General features: G+C 28.4%; 1 protein-coding gene across 1 annotated transcript in view; it reads right to left on the bottom strand.

Moving 5' to 3' along the window:
* Window positions 1–18,397, bottom strand: part of LOC129981047 (cell adhesion molecule Dscam2-like) — a 268,212-nt gene that overhangs the window by 10,447 nt on the left and 239,368 nt on the right. The window contains exons 27-28 of the mRNA XM_056091664.1: window positions 15,954–16,068; window positions 8,176–8,262 (exon numbers count right to left, since the gene is read on the bottom strand). Coding sequence (XP_055947639.1) covers window positions 8,247–8,262; window positions 15,954–16,068 — 131 coding nt within the window. The 3' untranslated portion in view covers window positions 8,176–8,246. The remainder of the gene's footprint in view (window positions 1–8,175; window positions 8,263–15,953; window positions 16,069–18,397) is intronic.

Raw genomic sequence — 18,397 nt, 5'->3', positions numbered from 1 at the left:
AACGTTATCAATGGATGATTTAAATTATTTTTGGGTTAGTTCCATGCTTTTGTAAGTAAATTGTATTTATGTTAGTTATATATTTTTTGTATATGCTTATAGTTTTAAGTACATCGTTTTTTAAGTAGTTTTTTTAAAATCTGTTTTCCACCGTTTATTTTAAACGATTCGTTTTATTTTCTTAGTGTTTGTTGCATTTAAATTTAAACATTGTTAATGAATCGATCAGCATAATGAATCTAAGAAAATTTTGTTGACCAATTCTTGAGATATTACATAAATTAAAAAAGATATTCTTTTGTGCCCATAAAGTTTAAACGCTGAGTGACTCTATTTTCAGTAATCAGATTATAAAAAAATGCTTTGTTTCAGTAAAAAATATTATTATATTAATTGAAGATTAATTCTTTCCACTTTAATTTAAAGCATAAATTCTACGGGTGCTAACAGAAAATGAGAGAGATACATATTACGTTATGACTGAAGGCCTTTATAATATTATGAATGAATTATATGATAATCAAAATTTGAAGTTTTAAAATATTTTGATGAAGAAGCTATTAAAGTAGAAATTGCATAAAATATTTAATTATTAAAATTTTAACGAACATTAAGATTGGCGAACCGGCTGGTCGCCAAAGGCGGCTAATACTTATAATAAAGTTCAATGTTTGTGTGTGTGTGTGTGTGTGTGTTGGCGCTCTACAGGCCAGGTCATTTGACATACAGCTATCAAATTTGGTACATGTATACCTTAGAGGTCGGGAATGTGCACCTGGGGTCCCTTTTTTTAAAATTTTAATTAGAATTTTAATTATTAATAAAAAACTAACTTTCCCGCCAAAAAAATCTTCTATTTTCCCCACCGCCAACTTTTCCGCCAAAATAATCTTCCATTTTCCCCACCGCCAAATGAGTAAGGCTTTTTCTCTCAACAGTAATGAGGCTAGGGTTAACATTTTTCGGTGGATTATTTCAAACGATTCTGTTTATTTTCTTAATGTTTTATGCATTTAAAATTAAACATTGTTAATTAATCCATGTTTCAGATTCATTCTGAAGTACTTTTGAATTAAAATAACACAGAATAAAGGAAATTAAAAATGTATAATCTGCATAGCGTTACCCCAACTGGCGTAGAAAAATTCACGCATTTGGGTTACCGGAGCTGGCGAAGAAAATTCACGCATGCGCATTCTGATTGTTGCCATGACAACCGTTATCAACGGATGATTTAAATTATTTTTAGGTTAGTTGCATGCTTTTGTAAGTAAATTGTATTTATGTTAGTTATATATTTTTTGTATATGCTTATAGTTTTAAGTACATCGTTTTTAAAGTAGTTTTTTAAACCTGTTTTCGACCGATTATTTTAAACGATTCATTTTATTTTCTTAAAGTTTGATGCATTTAAAATGAAAAATTGTTAATGAATCGATCTGCTCATGATGAATCTAAGAAAATTTTGTTGACAAATTCTTGAGATATTACATAAATTAAGAAAGATATTCTTTAGTGCCCATAAAGTTTAAACGCTCAGTGACTCTGTTATCAGTAATCATATTATTAAAAAAAATGCTTTGTTTCAGTAAAAAATATTATTTTATTAATTGCAGTTTAGTCATTTCCATTTTAATTTTAAGCATAAATTCTACCGGAACTAACAGAAAATTAGAGAGATACATATTATGTTATGGCTGAAGGACTTTATATTATTATGAGTGAATTATATGACTATCAAAATTTGAAGCTTTAAAATATTTGATGAAGAAGCTATTAAAGTAGGAATTACATAAAATATTTAATTATCAAAATTTTAACGAGCATTAAGATTGGCGAACCGGCTGGTCGCCAAAGGCGGCTAGTTATGTAATATTTAAGAAGAGCGAATCATAGCATTTCTAAAATATTTTTTAATAAAAATTAATGAAGAATTATATTTTTAAATTGTTTTAACACATCTGTTGAAGTTTAAATTTATGTGAAAAGAATTTGTCAATATCAGCAAATAATATTTCCAGAATTTGAAGCAATGGAAGGAGATATTTTTGATTATCTTATAAGTGATAAGAATATTTTTTTTAATTCTCAGCTGTACACATTCACATAATTCAAAATAATTTTTAGCTAAATTTTTATTTCAAAATACAATTGTCTGCCCAATAATATCCCATTAAGTAACAAGATTTACACAAATTTTTTAACATTAATACAGATATGCAAGATTTATAGGATAACAATATTGAAAAATGAGTGCTGTATTGAAAGAACAACCAACAATAAATTTATAATAAATTAAGAAGAAAAGTTTGTAAGATTTCTTTCTAAAGTTAATTAAGCTCGATATCATTACCATTAATAATTACTTTGATATCAGAAAGATTTTATATATTTTGAAGAATACTTAATAGCATTTGCAGCGTAATCAAATCTGACTCAAAAATAAATGTTTGAAATAGGAAGACTGCATTTTTAACTGTCCTCAAATACTTTTAAAAACCTGAAGCAAAAATTGGCAATCCTGAAACTAGAGAAATACCAGTTCTAAGATCTAGAGACCATCACCTACATGGTTTCTGGCAATCAATGTATGACTGCTATTTAAATTTGTCCTAAATCTGGATATTCACCATGTAATCAGGGGAGTGGTGTCAAACTAAAATCTGCCATAAATTCGAAAAAAAGGCTAGATATAATAAGGTCTGGATAGGAAGATTGGGCATCCGACCTTTGAAAATTTCTTTTTAGTCCAAAATTAGAAATGAAAGGTAATGACATAATATTTCGGTTATCTCCACTCTCTTATTCTCCACTCATATGAATACTGAATTCTAGTTCTAAAAGTGGAAATTTATAGAACTTTCAGTTTAGTGCAGCGTGATGTCCACCTAGAGAGGTAGAGTGAGATTGTCATGGAATGACCACTTTATGGCACATAAAGGAATATTGTATGGAGTACCATCATTTCATTTGTATTATGCGAAATGATCGTCAGCGACTACCTTATAGCATCATTCATTATCTGGGATGTAGAAAACTTCCTGTGATAATGCATCCATCGTTGAATTTCATTTTCTACCATGAGTGGTTCTCTAGGCATAAGCCATTCCTTTTGGAAATCCGAACACCATATACATTATATTTCAGATGCAAAAGGGGTTTTCATGCTTTAAATAAGCGATTACCGAATGATTCATTTTCATAAATTAGATAATTTATTAAATCACCTATTGAACTCTGCCTAAGATTTTATTGACTTATAACTTTGAAATGAAAGTCATAGATATAGATTTCGCGATGAAGTACTACAATGAAAAAGGGTATGAAAGGAAATTATCTAATGCCACGTAAACTCTTTTTCAAATATCGTCATATTTTACTTAATATCGAGTTGCAATATTGTTAAGAGTCTAATGTCACGTCTCTTCCAAATTAATATCATACCTGGAAAAATAGAGCTACATGAATTTTTATTGGATTCTAAAAAAAATAACGGATATCATAGCGTCAAACATAGCTAATATTTGGCGATTTGGTGACGAACACAAAAGTTCGGCAAAACACATAAATATGATTGTATCAACAAAAAAAAAAAAAAAACCTCAAATTCGACTGGAAATTTCATACCAGTCGGGATCCTATAAAAGTTGAGATGCTTATAGGGAATATAAAAGTTGAGATGCTTATATGGAATATAAAAGTTGAGATACTTATACGGAATATAAAAGTTGAGATGCTTATACGGAATATTCCCTTTGTTGCAGCTATCACTATTGATTAAATTGTTTATAAAAAAATAGGTATTTAAAAAAAATCACACTTTTTTAAAGGACACCGTGATAAAAATGAGCTAAATGTCCCCAAATTAACATGTGTGAAATATTATTATGTTATAGTAATTCTCACAACCTCCGAATTGATTTCAAATATTAAATTATTGAGATAATTCTCCATTTAAAAAACGATCCGAAATAGGACATTCCTCGTGACTACAGGAATGCGCTACTAATGCAGGTGCGTAGAATAGAACGTTTAACATTCATTGCACATGTTTTTTCTAGGAGAGGATGATAAAATTCTAGGAAGAAGTGCGCTTTAGCCGCTGTGTGAGCACACCCGCTTTTTCAGTATAATTCCGACTGTAATACTTCATTCTACGTTTGTTTTCGCCATTTTAATCAGGCATCATACTCGTTCAACATGAAAATGTCCATTTTTGTTAATTTAATTAATATCAGAGGCAATTCATTGCCAAGATACGAAACCTTTAGGAAATGAGTAAAGCTTGCGAGCAATAAAACGTGATAACGAAATTTATAAGAAGACTACGTCTAAGGAACTTGAAGACATCGTCGTACCAAAAGGTAAAGATATATGGTCAAAAGCTTCAGTTCTTATTATTCAGTATATACACATGAAAGCATACCATTTAAAGTACATAAACATTTTAAAACATAGAAAAGTAAGTTAGAAGATATCTGCCATAACAGAAAGTACTTTTTGACATTTCGACATGAAAATTATAAATTAGTCCAAATGACCCAAATAAAAAAAGTACTTGCAAAAGTAATAAACTTCCTTAACAACCAATGAATTATTAGAAAGATATTCATTGACTCCTACGATATTACTGCAACAAATAATAAAGCTAAAATTTTGAAAATTATGGGACTGTAACAATCACGTTTTCAGCCTGAAAAAGAAAGCACAGAGAAATTTAATGCGTCTTTGTTGATTTCATCCGAATCCAATCAATATGGAGGGAATTCGGACAATTACGATACAACAGTCTAAACCATCAACGTCGACAACTCCTGTTGACAAACCTACCATCACAAACATTGCAACAGAATAGAATTTACTTTCAAGATTGTGTAATAAATACAAAATACTTTATACCATTGGGGTAGCTGCAGTTTTAACAAACAGAATTTGTAGGTTATTGCCTATTACCCTCTCAACGGTTGTATCAACACATTGATGAAAATACATCTGCAATCAATAAATTTTTAGTGAGTATCGGCAAAAATTTAGAATTGTGTGTAAAAAAGTTCAGTGCTCCTTTTCAAAGTATTTCAACAAAATTAGCCAAATTTCCTCTTCGAAACCTTAGCCTAGACAAAAAACTTTTGTGCAGAATAATCTCATCACTTTCAATGGGCGTATTTCCTCTAAATTTAGTGCACAAATCGCCTGGTAAAATTTACCATGAAAAGAGTCCATCGAATAGCATTCTATGTTTGTAACTTTCAGATTAATCCCCTTCCGAAAAATTAATTATTCTATCAATGAATGCAATGCGAGTTTATAACTATTCCCCAACTTGGTTTGCTTTCAACATTCACCGTACTTTTAAAGATGGGGCATGGCGGCAGTTCAAATTCAATGCCGTACCTGGATATTTGCTCTTATAGCTGAAAGCCAAACTAAATCCAGTAATTTAAAGAAACAGTTACTTCACACACTCTGAAGAATTATTGTTCATAATGCCTTTAGACGCTGAATAGCATATCCATGAATTAGCAGTCTATTATGTTTTGAAAGTCCTTAACCCTTAACTGGGGAGGTGAAATTTTAGGACTTAACTGGGGAGCTGCTGTCTACGAGACCGCATTACATTTACACTCAAATTAAATTTTTTACTGAATGTATTAGTATGAAAAACTGCCAATATATTTTGCAGATATTTTTCTTCATATATAGATATGTTTTAGAAATTTTTCAAAATATATTATCATTTAAAAAAGTAAATGCGTTGGAACATACATTTCTCCACAAATTACATGTTACAATAAATAATATTCTTGAAAAAGTATATTACTTTTTACTTTTTAAATCATATTTATTTTTACAGTATATGAAGGTATATAGAAAACAATATTATGTAAAAATCGGTAATTATATGAAAAATAGAAAAATTGACAATAGGTAAATTTGGCCCTTTTTTTATCGGCTTGTGTGACTTTCATAGCGCGGTTTTCTAGGGACTTTTAAACATATAAGTTAAGAACTAGTATAAAAATCAACCTATAAATTCTGTATATATATCTCTTGTTATATTAATATATTTTATAAATTTTTCAAAATACATTATCACTAGAAAAAATAATTATGTTTGAACATACATATCAAAATCAGTTGAATGCGAACTGTTATCGAAAAACTCTTCTGTACAATTATTCTTATCACTGAAACCACTTTCTGCTTCATTTAAAAGTGTCTGGAGCACTGCTTCATAATAGGATCAGTAAACTGGATGATATTTCGGGGCCCAAGTTTTAGCGCCATCTGCTAAGCCTTGTTTATCACTGGGACACTAATAGGGAGATGCGGTCTTAGAAACCGCACTCGAAGAAATAACTGAATTATTTTAAAAAGCATCTGCTGAAATCGGTTGAAAAAGTGCACGTGTATTGAAGGTCACAAAACAGGAAGCTGCAGGGTCATTCCATTCAATTGACCTAAAAATAGAATAGGGGTGACAGAAAATACATCGCTAGCGGTCTCACAGACCGCACGTCCCCAATTAAAGGTTAACATTTAAAAAAAATAGACTTCGATTGTTCTAATTTCCTATTTTTAATATGAATGTTTCATCTTACACTGATCTCATTGATTGGAATGTGTATGATCCATTGATATTGAAAGCCATACTTGATAAAGACATCAATTGTTTGCCGGGCAAACAGCAGACTGAGAATTGTCTAAACTACGCATTCCGTGACGCGCTAAGCATTCGAAAGGGCAGTTAATGTCATGATAGAAGCTTGATATCATGATAAATGTAATTACATAATGCAAAAAAAAATCTTGAGATAGAAGACTCGATAAAAAAAATGGCGGCAGGGAATGTTATGCCAAAATTCGATTGCAAAAGAAAAAAAAAAGCAGGCTGTCTGAAATGTTGTTATGATAATATTATAAATATCACTTTTATAATTATTTTATTGTAATAATAAAGTATAAATGCTACTCGTTCGATTTCAATTTCTTTTAAAAACATTTATTTGTAAATATTAAAGAAAGGTGTTTTAAATTTTAAAAGATTTTTAAAAAATCAAATTATATAATTATCTATTATTTGGTCACTCTAGAGGCGGAAAACGATATTCCATTCTAACAAAATTATACATGCGAGCTCAAAACACCATTTAGCATCTTTTTCTGACAATGTAAAAATTGTAATCTTTTTCGCCATAACACAATATCTAATATTATTATTACTTTTTGCTTAGTTAGATATCTATTAATTTCTTATGCATCGTTAATTTCTACAGTAATGCTATTTGAGAAAAATCTCGACTGCAATTTTGCTACCTGTCTTTCGTATTTTTTCTTTGAATAACGAGTTGTTATCCATTACCGAGCTTATTGGACATTTTACACCGGGAACCCACCTGGCAGTTTCCTTGAAAATTCTAAAAAACTGTATTTATACAGTGAAAATATAACATTATTTCAAATAAATTTGTCTTCAGTATTCAAAATTGATCTAATACTTCCAGAGCAATGTTAAAAGATATAAGAAAAAACGTTACATTTCCATATATTTCAGGGTGAAATATATCAATTCATGTGATTTCTGTTTTTGGAATATGAAAAATTTATCAAGAAGAAACCAAAAAGATTGATTAGATCAGAAATAGCATAATTGACTCATTTTCAACTATAAGCATTGGCGTAGTTCAATTTGTATCTGTTAGTTTTGAATAGGTTGCGCTATTGCATTAATTATGAAAATTTCCCATTTTTATTGCTTTTTTCCAAACCTTCTTCATTAAAATTTTTTGAAGGCCTCGGCTCAATATTTCAGTTTAAAATGGCGTTATTTAAAATCCAAGCAGTATTTAATAAATTTTAATAATTGAAAAGAATTTTTAAATAGGTAAAATACATAGCAAATGTAAAATTAATATATTTATAGAAAACTGGATTTTGTAAGTAAATTTATATTTCTATAAAGGTACAAGCATCACGGGATTATTAAAAGAACAGTGAATAAATATTTATTTCTAAAACAATTCATTCCAATACAAGATAATCGGACCTTTTTTTTTATTTTTCATAGTACCAAAATTCAATATTGTTAAATACGTAAATTAATACTTACAAGAAATTGTTAATTTGTTCATGAATTTTAATTTTTAATGAAATGGGAACGTTTAATATACTTACCACAGGAATGAAATTCTTTAGACGTTTCAGTTTTTGACATAATTAAATTCCACATCATTTCTAATAAAATCCTATCCTATGATATATCTGAAATAAGAAAAACTCATCAATTTTTAATTCAAAATTTCATTACGCAAGTTTTAAGAATACAAAAATGTATTTAAACAACAGTCGAACGTTAAATTACAATAAAATAGGCTTTGATCATTCTGTCATGAATTAAAATAGATTTAATTATATGTTTAATTTATGTGTACTGAGATTTAATTATATTTTAATTTTAATATATTTATGCTTGTAGTTAAAAATATTTTAATTGTCATTCAAAAAAAATCAAACTTTTGTATTAAAAATAAATTTTTAGTAAGAAATTATATAAAAGCTAACTGAAGGGTTTACTTATATATTTCACTTTTACTATTCAAAATATTATTAAAATACTTATTGATTTATTAAAAATTATAATCCTTAAAAAATTTAGTGAAAATGGAATTATACATTATTATATTTATTAAAATTATATATTAAGCCATGGAAGTTGAATTGGAACTAATAAAGAGAAAAAATCTTTATTGAAAGATTTGCTAGATAACATCACTAGTAAACACTAAATAACACGAAATCAATTTCAAAATCTAAATGAGATGTTCTACCGAAAATGAATTGAGTTTTTTTCTATGAGTTAATTTATTTTTTACCAATTTGCATACATGTCTGTACAATCTTTATCTTCAATGTTTGATATGTTTTCTTTTATTAACTTTCTTAAGTGGAGTTTCTTTTTCTTAAGTATCTCTAAAAGAAATCGTTTTAGTAGATAATTACAATGCAAATCTCACAAATTAATTTCAGTTTTTACCAGCCATCTTCGCTGATAATCTCATATAATTAAATGAGGAATGAAACTGAAATATATATATATACATATATATATATATATATATATATATATATATATATATATATATATATATATATATATATATATATATATATATATATATATATATATATATATATGTGCAATTGTTGAGGCTAGGGGCTCTATCAAAGACTTTTCACTAATCTCGAGAATGGAGCATAATAGATTTTCAGTCCACCATAAATAACATATATATGAGACATGAGTTTTCATATAATATAAGCATTGTCGATATTGATCACCTTTTGAACCTGGGGGATTTTGTCACGTTTTCATTTTCTGGAGTCATGTAGGATAAAAGATGTGTTTTGAAAATTTCTCTAGACAATTAAAGGTGTTATGGAATAAATTACTAACACTGTGGCACTTAAAGATAATGATTTTTAACATAAAATAATAATTGGAGAAATTGGCACAGTAGTTATGATACTCAGTCAAGAGGATCCAAAATCTCCAACACTTTCTTCCCAAAATAGAAAGTGTTGAAGAGAAACCATTCAAGAATGATTTGTACTCATAACTATTATAGAAAATTAAACATTTTCAAAATCAGACCAGAGGTTAAAATTAAAAGATGTGATCTTTGGCTTACGCAATTATTTGAATATATATATATACTTTGACAGAAAGAAGTTAAAAATCTCAATGAAGAAAGTTTTTTTTTAACCTGCAGTTACTTTACTATTATAAGAATGTGTCGTTTTTGTATCTTCATAATCAAATTTCTCAATGTAATGCTTATTCCGGAAACAAACAGTTTTTACCATGTCACAAAAATTAAATAATTTACTTCCGTTTTAGCTCGCATTTCGAATTTCTCTGTTAATTAATAATTTATCTCTACTCGTTTTATGTGAATAACCACATTATGAAAAATTTCAAACTTCAGACAATTTAAAGTTTGATTTTTTTTTTCCACTTTTGATTTTCTTTTCACTGAAACATTTTTTTTATCAATATTACTTAAGAATACATTTCATTTAATTTATATTTTTCAGATTACACTATGTTAAAGAACTGGCTATCATGTATAGCAAAGCACATCTATATAGTACTGCTACTTTGCTCCTAATTATCATCCACAACATACAAAATGGCAGTTGTGACATTATAATAAATTTTCACTTTCTCATCATATTTATTTAAAAAAAAAGGACAGAAACGCCTCATCCCTGCAGTTGCCTTTGAAACTGGCGATGAGGACATCCATACACTCTTTCACCCCCCCCCCCAATTGTTATGTCACCTACTACCACTTTCACATATATTCTCTCACTTACATGAACAACCTTCTATGAATTAATAGCTAAGTTCCTGCTGTACTTTCTTTCCTTTGCGCTTTGAAACTAAAACACCTGATTTTTTTCTCTTAATTTAACTGTCAAATATCATTGTCTTTCAAGTTGTAATTTAGTGTCTGAGATGTAGTAAAAATGTTTCATTATCTATTGTTTTTTTACATCAAATATGAGGAAATTCCTAATCAATCTATGTAACAATAATTACCAATTGATTAAATTTACAACATCTTCAGATGCTGTTTTCTAGTAAATCTACACGAGGAAAGTGTTTTTAAGAAGCAAACAATTATTGTTTTGCTTTCTTCAGAATTACTTTAAACTGAGGGAGGATCAATGATCTTCTTTCAATAATTTTACCTTGAAACTTAAATTTCTATTATTTGATTATGTAGATTGTATTACTCTGATATTCTAGATAATACAATGTTATTTGATTACACACTTTCAAATCGGATTTACAACGTATCTAACAAATATATTAATAATATATTTGTGTTTCAAACTGTAGCTTGAAAAGTTTATGCATTAATACGACGTGTATAAACTTTCAAAAGATCTTTAATGATATCTTTAAGAAATTCCATAACTATTCATAAAAATTTATATATAAAATTAATTAGATATTTCTAGATTTTTTTGCAGTATATTTTCTACAAATACTGTAAATACACAGCCTCATGTCAGAAACGACATACATTTTAGAATTGAGCTTTGTGATTTGATTAAATTTATTTAAGATTCGAGTCCTTGTAATAAATAAATTCTGTGAATTTTCGACTGATGCAATTTTCGAAGGAATGGACTTTTCTCTTAAAATAATAATCTTTATAGATTATTAAGAACTTAACCAATATTTTCTTCAGGAGCTACAGACCTTTCCATGCAAATCCCATTACTCCTAGCAGTCACATACAAATTCCTTCATTAAAGCAATCAGGTCCAAACTTTATAAATAACCGTGGCGACACATTCGCCGAGGTTGCGGACCGTATTTACTCATTAAAGTTGATTTAATAGATTAAAGACAGCCTAACACAAATGGATGATCCAATGTTGATGAACAAAACAATTAGAGACCCTCTTCGATCCTCCCTTTTCACTCTAATTACCTCCCCATCTTTATTAATGTTTTTCTTTTTCCATTTCCTTTCTTTATTTTTTCAGGAGGAACATGGTGGAAGGAAAACAGTGCGACTTCCGTGAGATAGCTAACGACTTTTCGGGAACTTGGATTATTAGTCTCTTTGGGGAGGAAGCGAAAAGAACTAGTAGGGGGCGGAGGGTCCGTTCCTTGCAGCCAATTACTGAAGGAGGAAGGTAGGCGACATGAAGGGAGATCTCTTAATGGCATCTGACTCGGTTACGGAGGGCGATCCAGTCGGAACAATGGGTGACCGTTGTCCACTAATCGGTACTGACCGAGGAAGATTTCCTTTTTGTTAGGTGTTCCTTTTCTTGTCCTGTCAGGATGGAAATTCGTTGGCTTTATCTTCTAGAAATCACTTTCCTTGTTGAGGGCTAGAGTGGATATGAATTGGGGATTGACGAGGTTACGGAGGAAATGTTTGGCCTCTTTAAAGAAAGGCCATCGATTTTTCACTTGTGCTTTTGCGACGTTGAGTATTCTTTTCTTTTCTAGCGTGAAAAGGCAGTGCCATTTGTGATAATGGATCTTTCTTTTTCTTTGCAAGCATAGCGATTCTTAAATTCGAAGACAACGCAATGTGTGCAATTTTTTCTTCGTATTCTATTATATGACTTTATTTTGCGTTTATTTTCAATAACACAAATAATGTAAATAAATGTTCTTAGTAACTGAAATGAGAATATTCATTTAAAATAGCTAAAAAAAAAATCACTTTTTCTTTAAAATGTAATACAATTTTGATTGGATATGTTAACGCATATTTTTTTTAATTCTCTAGAATTGAAAAATGTTATTAAAATCCTTCCTTAAATAAAAATTAATAAAGTAAACTTTACATCTAATTAGCAGCTTTCTGATACATGTATTTACAGAATTAATTTATTCAGAATATTGATTCGCTTTAAAATATATCTTCATTAAAATGCTGTATTCATAAAATCATTACTGCATGTCAGGCAAATAACGAGATGAATGTCTCAAAGAAACATAAATTAAAACAAGAATTACAAATTAATCCCTATTTTAATTTACTTTTGTTACAAAATGGCTTTGTAAAAAGAAATATCGACTTTCTTCTTGAATTACTGATAAAATTGATATTATGCACGGATTTCTGTTTTTTCCTCAAATATTTTTAATTGTGAAAAAAAAAGGTTCCTTTATTTTTTCAATCCTTTCAACATTTTATATGCAGCTGATAAATTTAAAAGCTTGAAAATTCGTTTACTTTCAGACATCTTTTCAAAAGTTATTTTTATCGAAAGTCTGAACTTTAAATATTCTCCTTTTGTAGAAATACAAAATGAAAATTCAAATGATTTCCATTGAATCTATAGATTCTTTTTTTAATGAGAAGAATATATTTTTTTATTTAAAAAAAGAAATATTCGGACACATATATGCACTTAAAATTTATCAATCGTTTGCAGTAAATTATGGAATATAAATCGATTAGTTTTTAACTGATCTCAAAGGGAAAATACAAACTGTATCTTCCAATAATAAAGGATAATGTGAGGGCCACTATAGGCCAGAACGCTTGACTTAGAAATACCAAACTTTGAGCTACATAGAATAGAAATGAGTCCTTTGGAGCGAGTTTTTATAAATTTTAATTAATTAAAATCTAAGCGACATTTTGGCATCATTCTGTGATAATTTCCGAAAATAATAGACACAAAAATGATATCTGTGTCATTTTAAAATGCAAAAAATATATTTTTATTTAAATCAATCCAATAACAATACAAAATTTATTGCTTAATTTTGAACAGGTGACATTGTTGCTTTAAAATTAAAACCCTTTTCACTTTTTCATCAAATATTTAATAGCGTTATATATATATATATATATATATATATATATATATATATATATATATATATATTTCATTGTTTGAAGCTAAGAAAGAAAAGTATAATGTATCCTCTTTTCTACGTATTTTACATGAGAAATAAGAAAAGTATATTATAGAATTAAGAAAATTAAAAGATAGATTAATCGTTCCATTACGTTTTAAACGCTACAATGCCATATAATTTCACTCTATTAATATCGTTTCATTACATAAGGAATTGAAGTGGCAGAAATTTGTTAAACTAATACGGCTTTAATTATTCTTATAACTTGATGCATAAAAATGAAAATGCAAATTTTGGCGAGAGATATTTAATTGAAAGTAAACATCCCAAAAAATAAACGATGAGCCAATCAGTTGATACTAAAGAGGTTAATTTTTTAAAAACATATATAATATTCATATTCTTTTTCATCAAATGAATTTGCGGTGAAATTCTTATCAGCTCAAAAATACAGCTCATTGTGAAATTATCACAAATATATTTCCATGCATCTGACATCGAACTTCTCTATATGAGACATTTATTGGAAATATCTGACCAACAATTAATCATATTAATTAAATTTCAGATAAAAATAACTAAATGAAAAATAAAGTCTTTATTCCATCTTTTTATTACAAAAATTTCCACAACGTTAGATCCGGTCCATATAGTTGGAGAAAGACACGGATCGATAATGAAAGGATGTCTTGGGCCACTTGCAAGAAAATTCTTGAGATACTATGCGAACAAGTGCATCAATACTCCAATAAAAATCAGAAGAAGTGGTATCTCCGAAACTTTCTTGCATACTTTTCAATAAATGTTTTTCTCCTCTCCACCTGTATAAAATTCTAGATAAAGATGCGAATGCTTTGAATGGCAGTGGCGAGGAGAAGTTGCGAAATATAGATCATTGGCAAGAATCTAGCAATTATTTTGATTTTATCGAGGGAATGTGTATTTTGGACATCTTTTATTCTTGGTCCAATGAAACCAAAATTGTATCAATTAATTAATGAAACCAAAATCAACTAGGACTACAAGTGTAATCACAAAATCATTTATTGAATTTTATTGATTGAAGTCAGTGGTTTATAAATTGGTGCATTCACATATTTGTCGCGAAATTGCGACAAATAAAAGCCAATCTTAAGTAAATTTGAAAAGAATCTACACTTCAGATGCTAAATTTGTGTACCATTGTTTTTATTCATTCACTTATTTATTTTTGTAGCAGTTTGATTCACAGTAAATGTAAATAATGCATTAGTAATAGGATGTTGAAATGTACATTCAAAATAAATGTATCTTTCAGCCATGTATTGCAAAAGCGTTTTTGAACTATCCTAAATGCCAAAATGCGAGCTCTAATTTTTTGATAATTACAATAATTTCTTTTTACATATTTCGTATTAAAAATAATCGATATCTGCTTTCATGTTGACATGAGAGTAGAGTATAGTTATAGAGTATAGTAGAAAATAGTTAGTAAAAAAAAAGTTTTTTTTTTTTTTTTTTTTTTTTTTTTTTTTTTGCGTGTGTGTAAAATTGCACTTTTAACGAAAAACATCTGTTTAGATAAACAGAAAAAATCAAAATCTTATCTAAATATAAAATGTGATCCAAATCGTTAGAGCCGTTTACGAGATGCACGAAAAAATTTACATATATATAAGGTAATACGCTAATGTTGTGATAAAGAAGTGATTTTGATATTTTGCTTCGATTCAGTATTTCTGAGTTTTCTTGTATTGTTTCATTAATTAATAATGAAACATCGTCGTCCTCCAGATTTCACTATTATTCGGAAGAAAGTGCTTTCATATGTATGAGCGTTGTAAAGATTACGAATGTAAGGAAAAAGTAGGATATAATTTCAGTGATTACTTTATGGAAACGACAATTCAGCTTTAAATAAATTTAAAAGGTAAGAAATTATTTCAATGAATTTAACTGAATTTTTGTTCAATGATAGCAATCTAAAATGTTATTTTTTTTATTTTATTTTTCTTATATACAAGAATTATTAAAGACAGAGAAAGCAGTTTCGCTTGAAAGTACGTCTTAAAATATCGAGAAAAACATTGCTTTCTAAAAATATGTATAAATTCTACAGTCTAGACACCGAAATATTATTGAAAAGATTCCACTCGTGTAACATGAATTTAAACATTACTTATTATTTTGGCATATGCTTCTTACAATCATTAAAGGATTTTGCGAATTTCACAGTTTAAATTAGAAGATGCGATATTTTTTTCCCAATTTTAATTAAATTTCATTTGACTCAGTGATGTTAAAAAGAAGTAATAGAATCTCTTCAATGATTATATCACTATTCTAAGTTTCAAAATACTTAAAAAAGGAATAAAGCGATATTCTTCCTTTTTTCTTCCCCTTCCCCCATAAAATGTGAACAGAACGTTAAGGCTTATATAACTGAACAAAAAAAAAAAAAAAAAAAAAAAAAAAAAAAAAAAAACTTCTTTTGAAACATTATGCATTTTAAATGTATCTATACAAAATACAATGTCACTGCTACTTTTACAAAAAGTTACCTTGCCTGTATTGTCTGTATCCGTCACTACCGCTAGCTCCTGATTGGCTGGAACTGGAATTATTGCAAAGCTCTTGGCGTTCGACGCAAGACATTGGACGTACTAAACGTAGATCGACAACTGTAAAAAATCAAAATTAATTTACTATAGTTAATGCATTTTAATTAAAAAGTCAACATATATTTCAAATTCTCAAATGAGGCAACAATATTGTAATTAAAGAATATATATTATAGGTTCCATGAATCTCTCAGAAATTATTCAGCAATTTTATGGAGATTGCATTTTAATACGAATTTTCATGCTTGAAATTTATAACATTTTCTTTCTTGTATGCGAAATGTGCAAAAAATGAAAATGTTACATCTCCAAAAAATTCGAACATTAAATTATCTCTACGTTTCTCTACGTTTCAGATCACCTCAATTAATATGAAAAGTCCATCTTTGAACATGATAATTCAAAAAAGCTTTGAACTGGATGGGTGAAATTTGGTATATGATATCTAATCGAAGTGTGGTGATTTTTATACATGAAATATATTGGTCCTGCAATCCAAATATACGTTAATACGATAACTATATAAAATATAAAGAGTAAGACAGATGAAATTTTGTGCATAAATTTATGATTTAAAATGTATATTTCAATTAAATTTGGAACCAAATTTATCAAAAATAAAAACATCTGCCAATATGTATTTTCACAAGCATGAAAACACTAGAATTGAAAAACCCAATGATTTAAATAAATGAAAGTTGTTATGTAATCTTATGATTGCAATTTTTCTGTGACTTATTTTGGTTTTAAACGGTCAGATAAGAAGAGTACAAAACGCTCATGTGATTTTCTAATTACTGTGCATTAATTTTATAACAGTGATTAATCGCCAAAAATTGTGCGCCAATAAGTTTCTTAAAAATTATTTTTCGCCAATGGCGTGTGATTAATAATGCACAAATACATTTATTAGAGTTTACGCGAAAGCTTCGGGGATACTACTCCTCATTCCAATTCCAATCATGCAGAAATGAAGAATACTATGGAGCATCTTGGGAAGTATATTCTTTTCGTTCGAAATATTAATCGAACGATGGAATCAAAAACAATCCTCCGTTCAGACTTTGGGTCGATTTTTCAGCATCAAATAAGTAATTTGCTAAGACATTTAGAAAGATACACGACAATCTCATCTAGCAATTTCTACGAGTACACGTTCACGCTGTCAACTGACCGTTAAGGAAACAGCCTTTGAGTGATGTGAGTGTCAAAACTAAGCTCTGATATTCTCGTTTGATCTATCATGCTGGATATCCCAGGATGTGGGCTCCAAACAAACGGAGATTGAACCTTTTAGAAGAAAAGTGGCGCTATAGTGTATCAACTGGTGGATTTATTTCTTATCAAATATTTGTTGTGTTTGATTGGATGATATTTCTTTGGAAAATTAATGATTTATATGATTATAAATTGCAAAATTATTTTCTTGATTTCTCAGGAATAATAATCTTTATTCTATGAAATCTTTGTTTTCACAAAATATCTTTATTCACTAAAATATTTTTCTCACAGAATTGCGTGGAGCTGAACAATTACACGTTGACGAATGAACCTTATACCATACTTTTACATTATTTGTTAAGTTATTTATGTTTTTCTTTTAAATTTATTTTTATTTTGAACTGTATTTTTCCCCCTTTTATGAAGATATTGAAATGTGACTTTAGGTTAAATAAACAACATTTTTTTTCAAACAAATTGTGAAGTAGGCAACAGAAAAATGTGTCAATAATTTATTAACTAGTGGATTTATTTTATAACAAATGATGTGTTTCATTTTGCAGTATTTTTGATTTCTTTATAAATCTAGGTTCATTGTAAGTCTACAGTCCTGCTTTATTGTAGCAGTAGGTTGAAGATTTACTATGAAAAATGAAGAAAGCATTTTTCAAAACTTATCTTATTTTCTTCCTAAAATAAAAAATAAAAAATGTTTTTTTTTCACAATGTTATGTGGGAAGAAATCGAATACATATGAGCAAATCCGGGAAGATATATCTTTGTGATATGTAAGTCATTTCTGTTAGTTTATCTTCTTTTCTTAAATGAATATTGCAATTCAGTTTTGCTTTATAGGATTTCTGAGTTATCTTTTTCTGCACAATGAAGAGCTTTTTTTTTTTTTTCAATTTTTAGTAGTTTTTTTAATAGTTTGATAATTATACACAACATTTGCAAATTATTGCTGAAAGAATGTTTTATTTTTTATAATTAATAGATTAATCATCAAATTTTCAAGCTAATATAAAGTACTTTATCAGAAATTTTTAATATCCCTGACAATAATAATAAACCCGCATTGATCCAATCATAAATGTGAACTCGTTTTATTCAAGATCAAAAGGAATTAAATATAGTATTATCCCCTCAAATTTTTTTTACACTTATG

Source organism: Argiope bruennichi, chromosome 1 (assembly GCF_947563725.1).
Source record: "Argiope bruennichi chromosome 1, qqArgBrue1.1, whole genome shotgun sequence".
In the NCBI taxonomy this organism is placed as follows: domain Eukaryota; kingdom Metazoa; phylum Arthropoda; class Arachnida; order Araneae; family Araneidae; genus Argiope; species Argiope bruennichi.
This window is presented reverse-complemented; position numbering and strand designations above follow the sequence as displayed.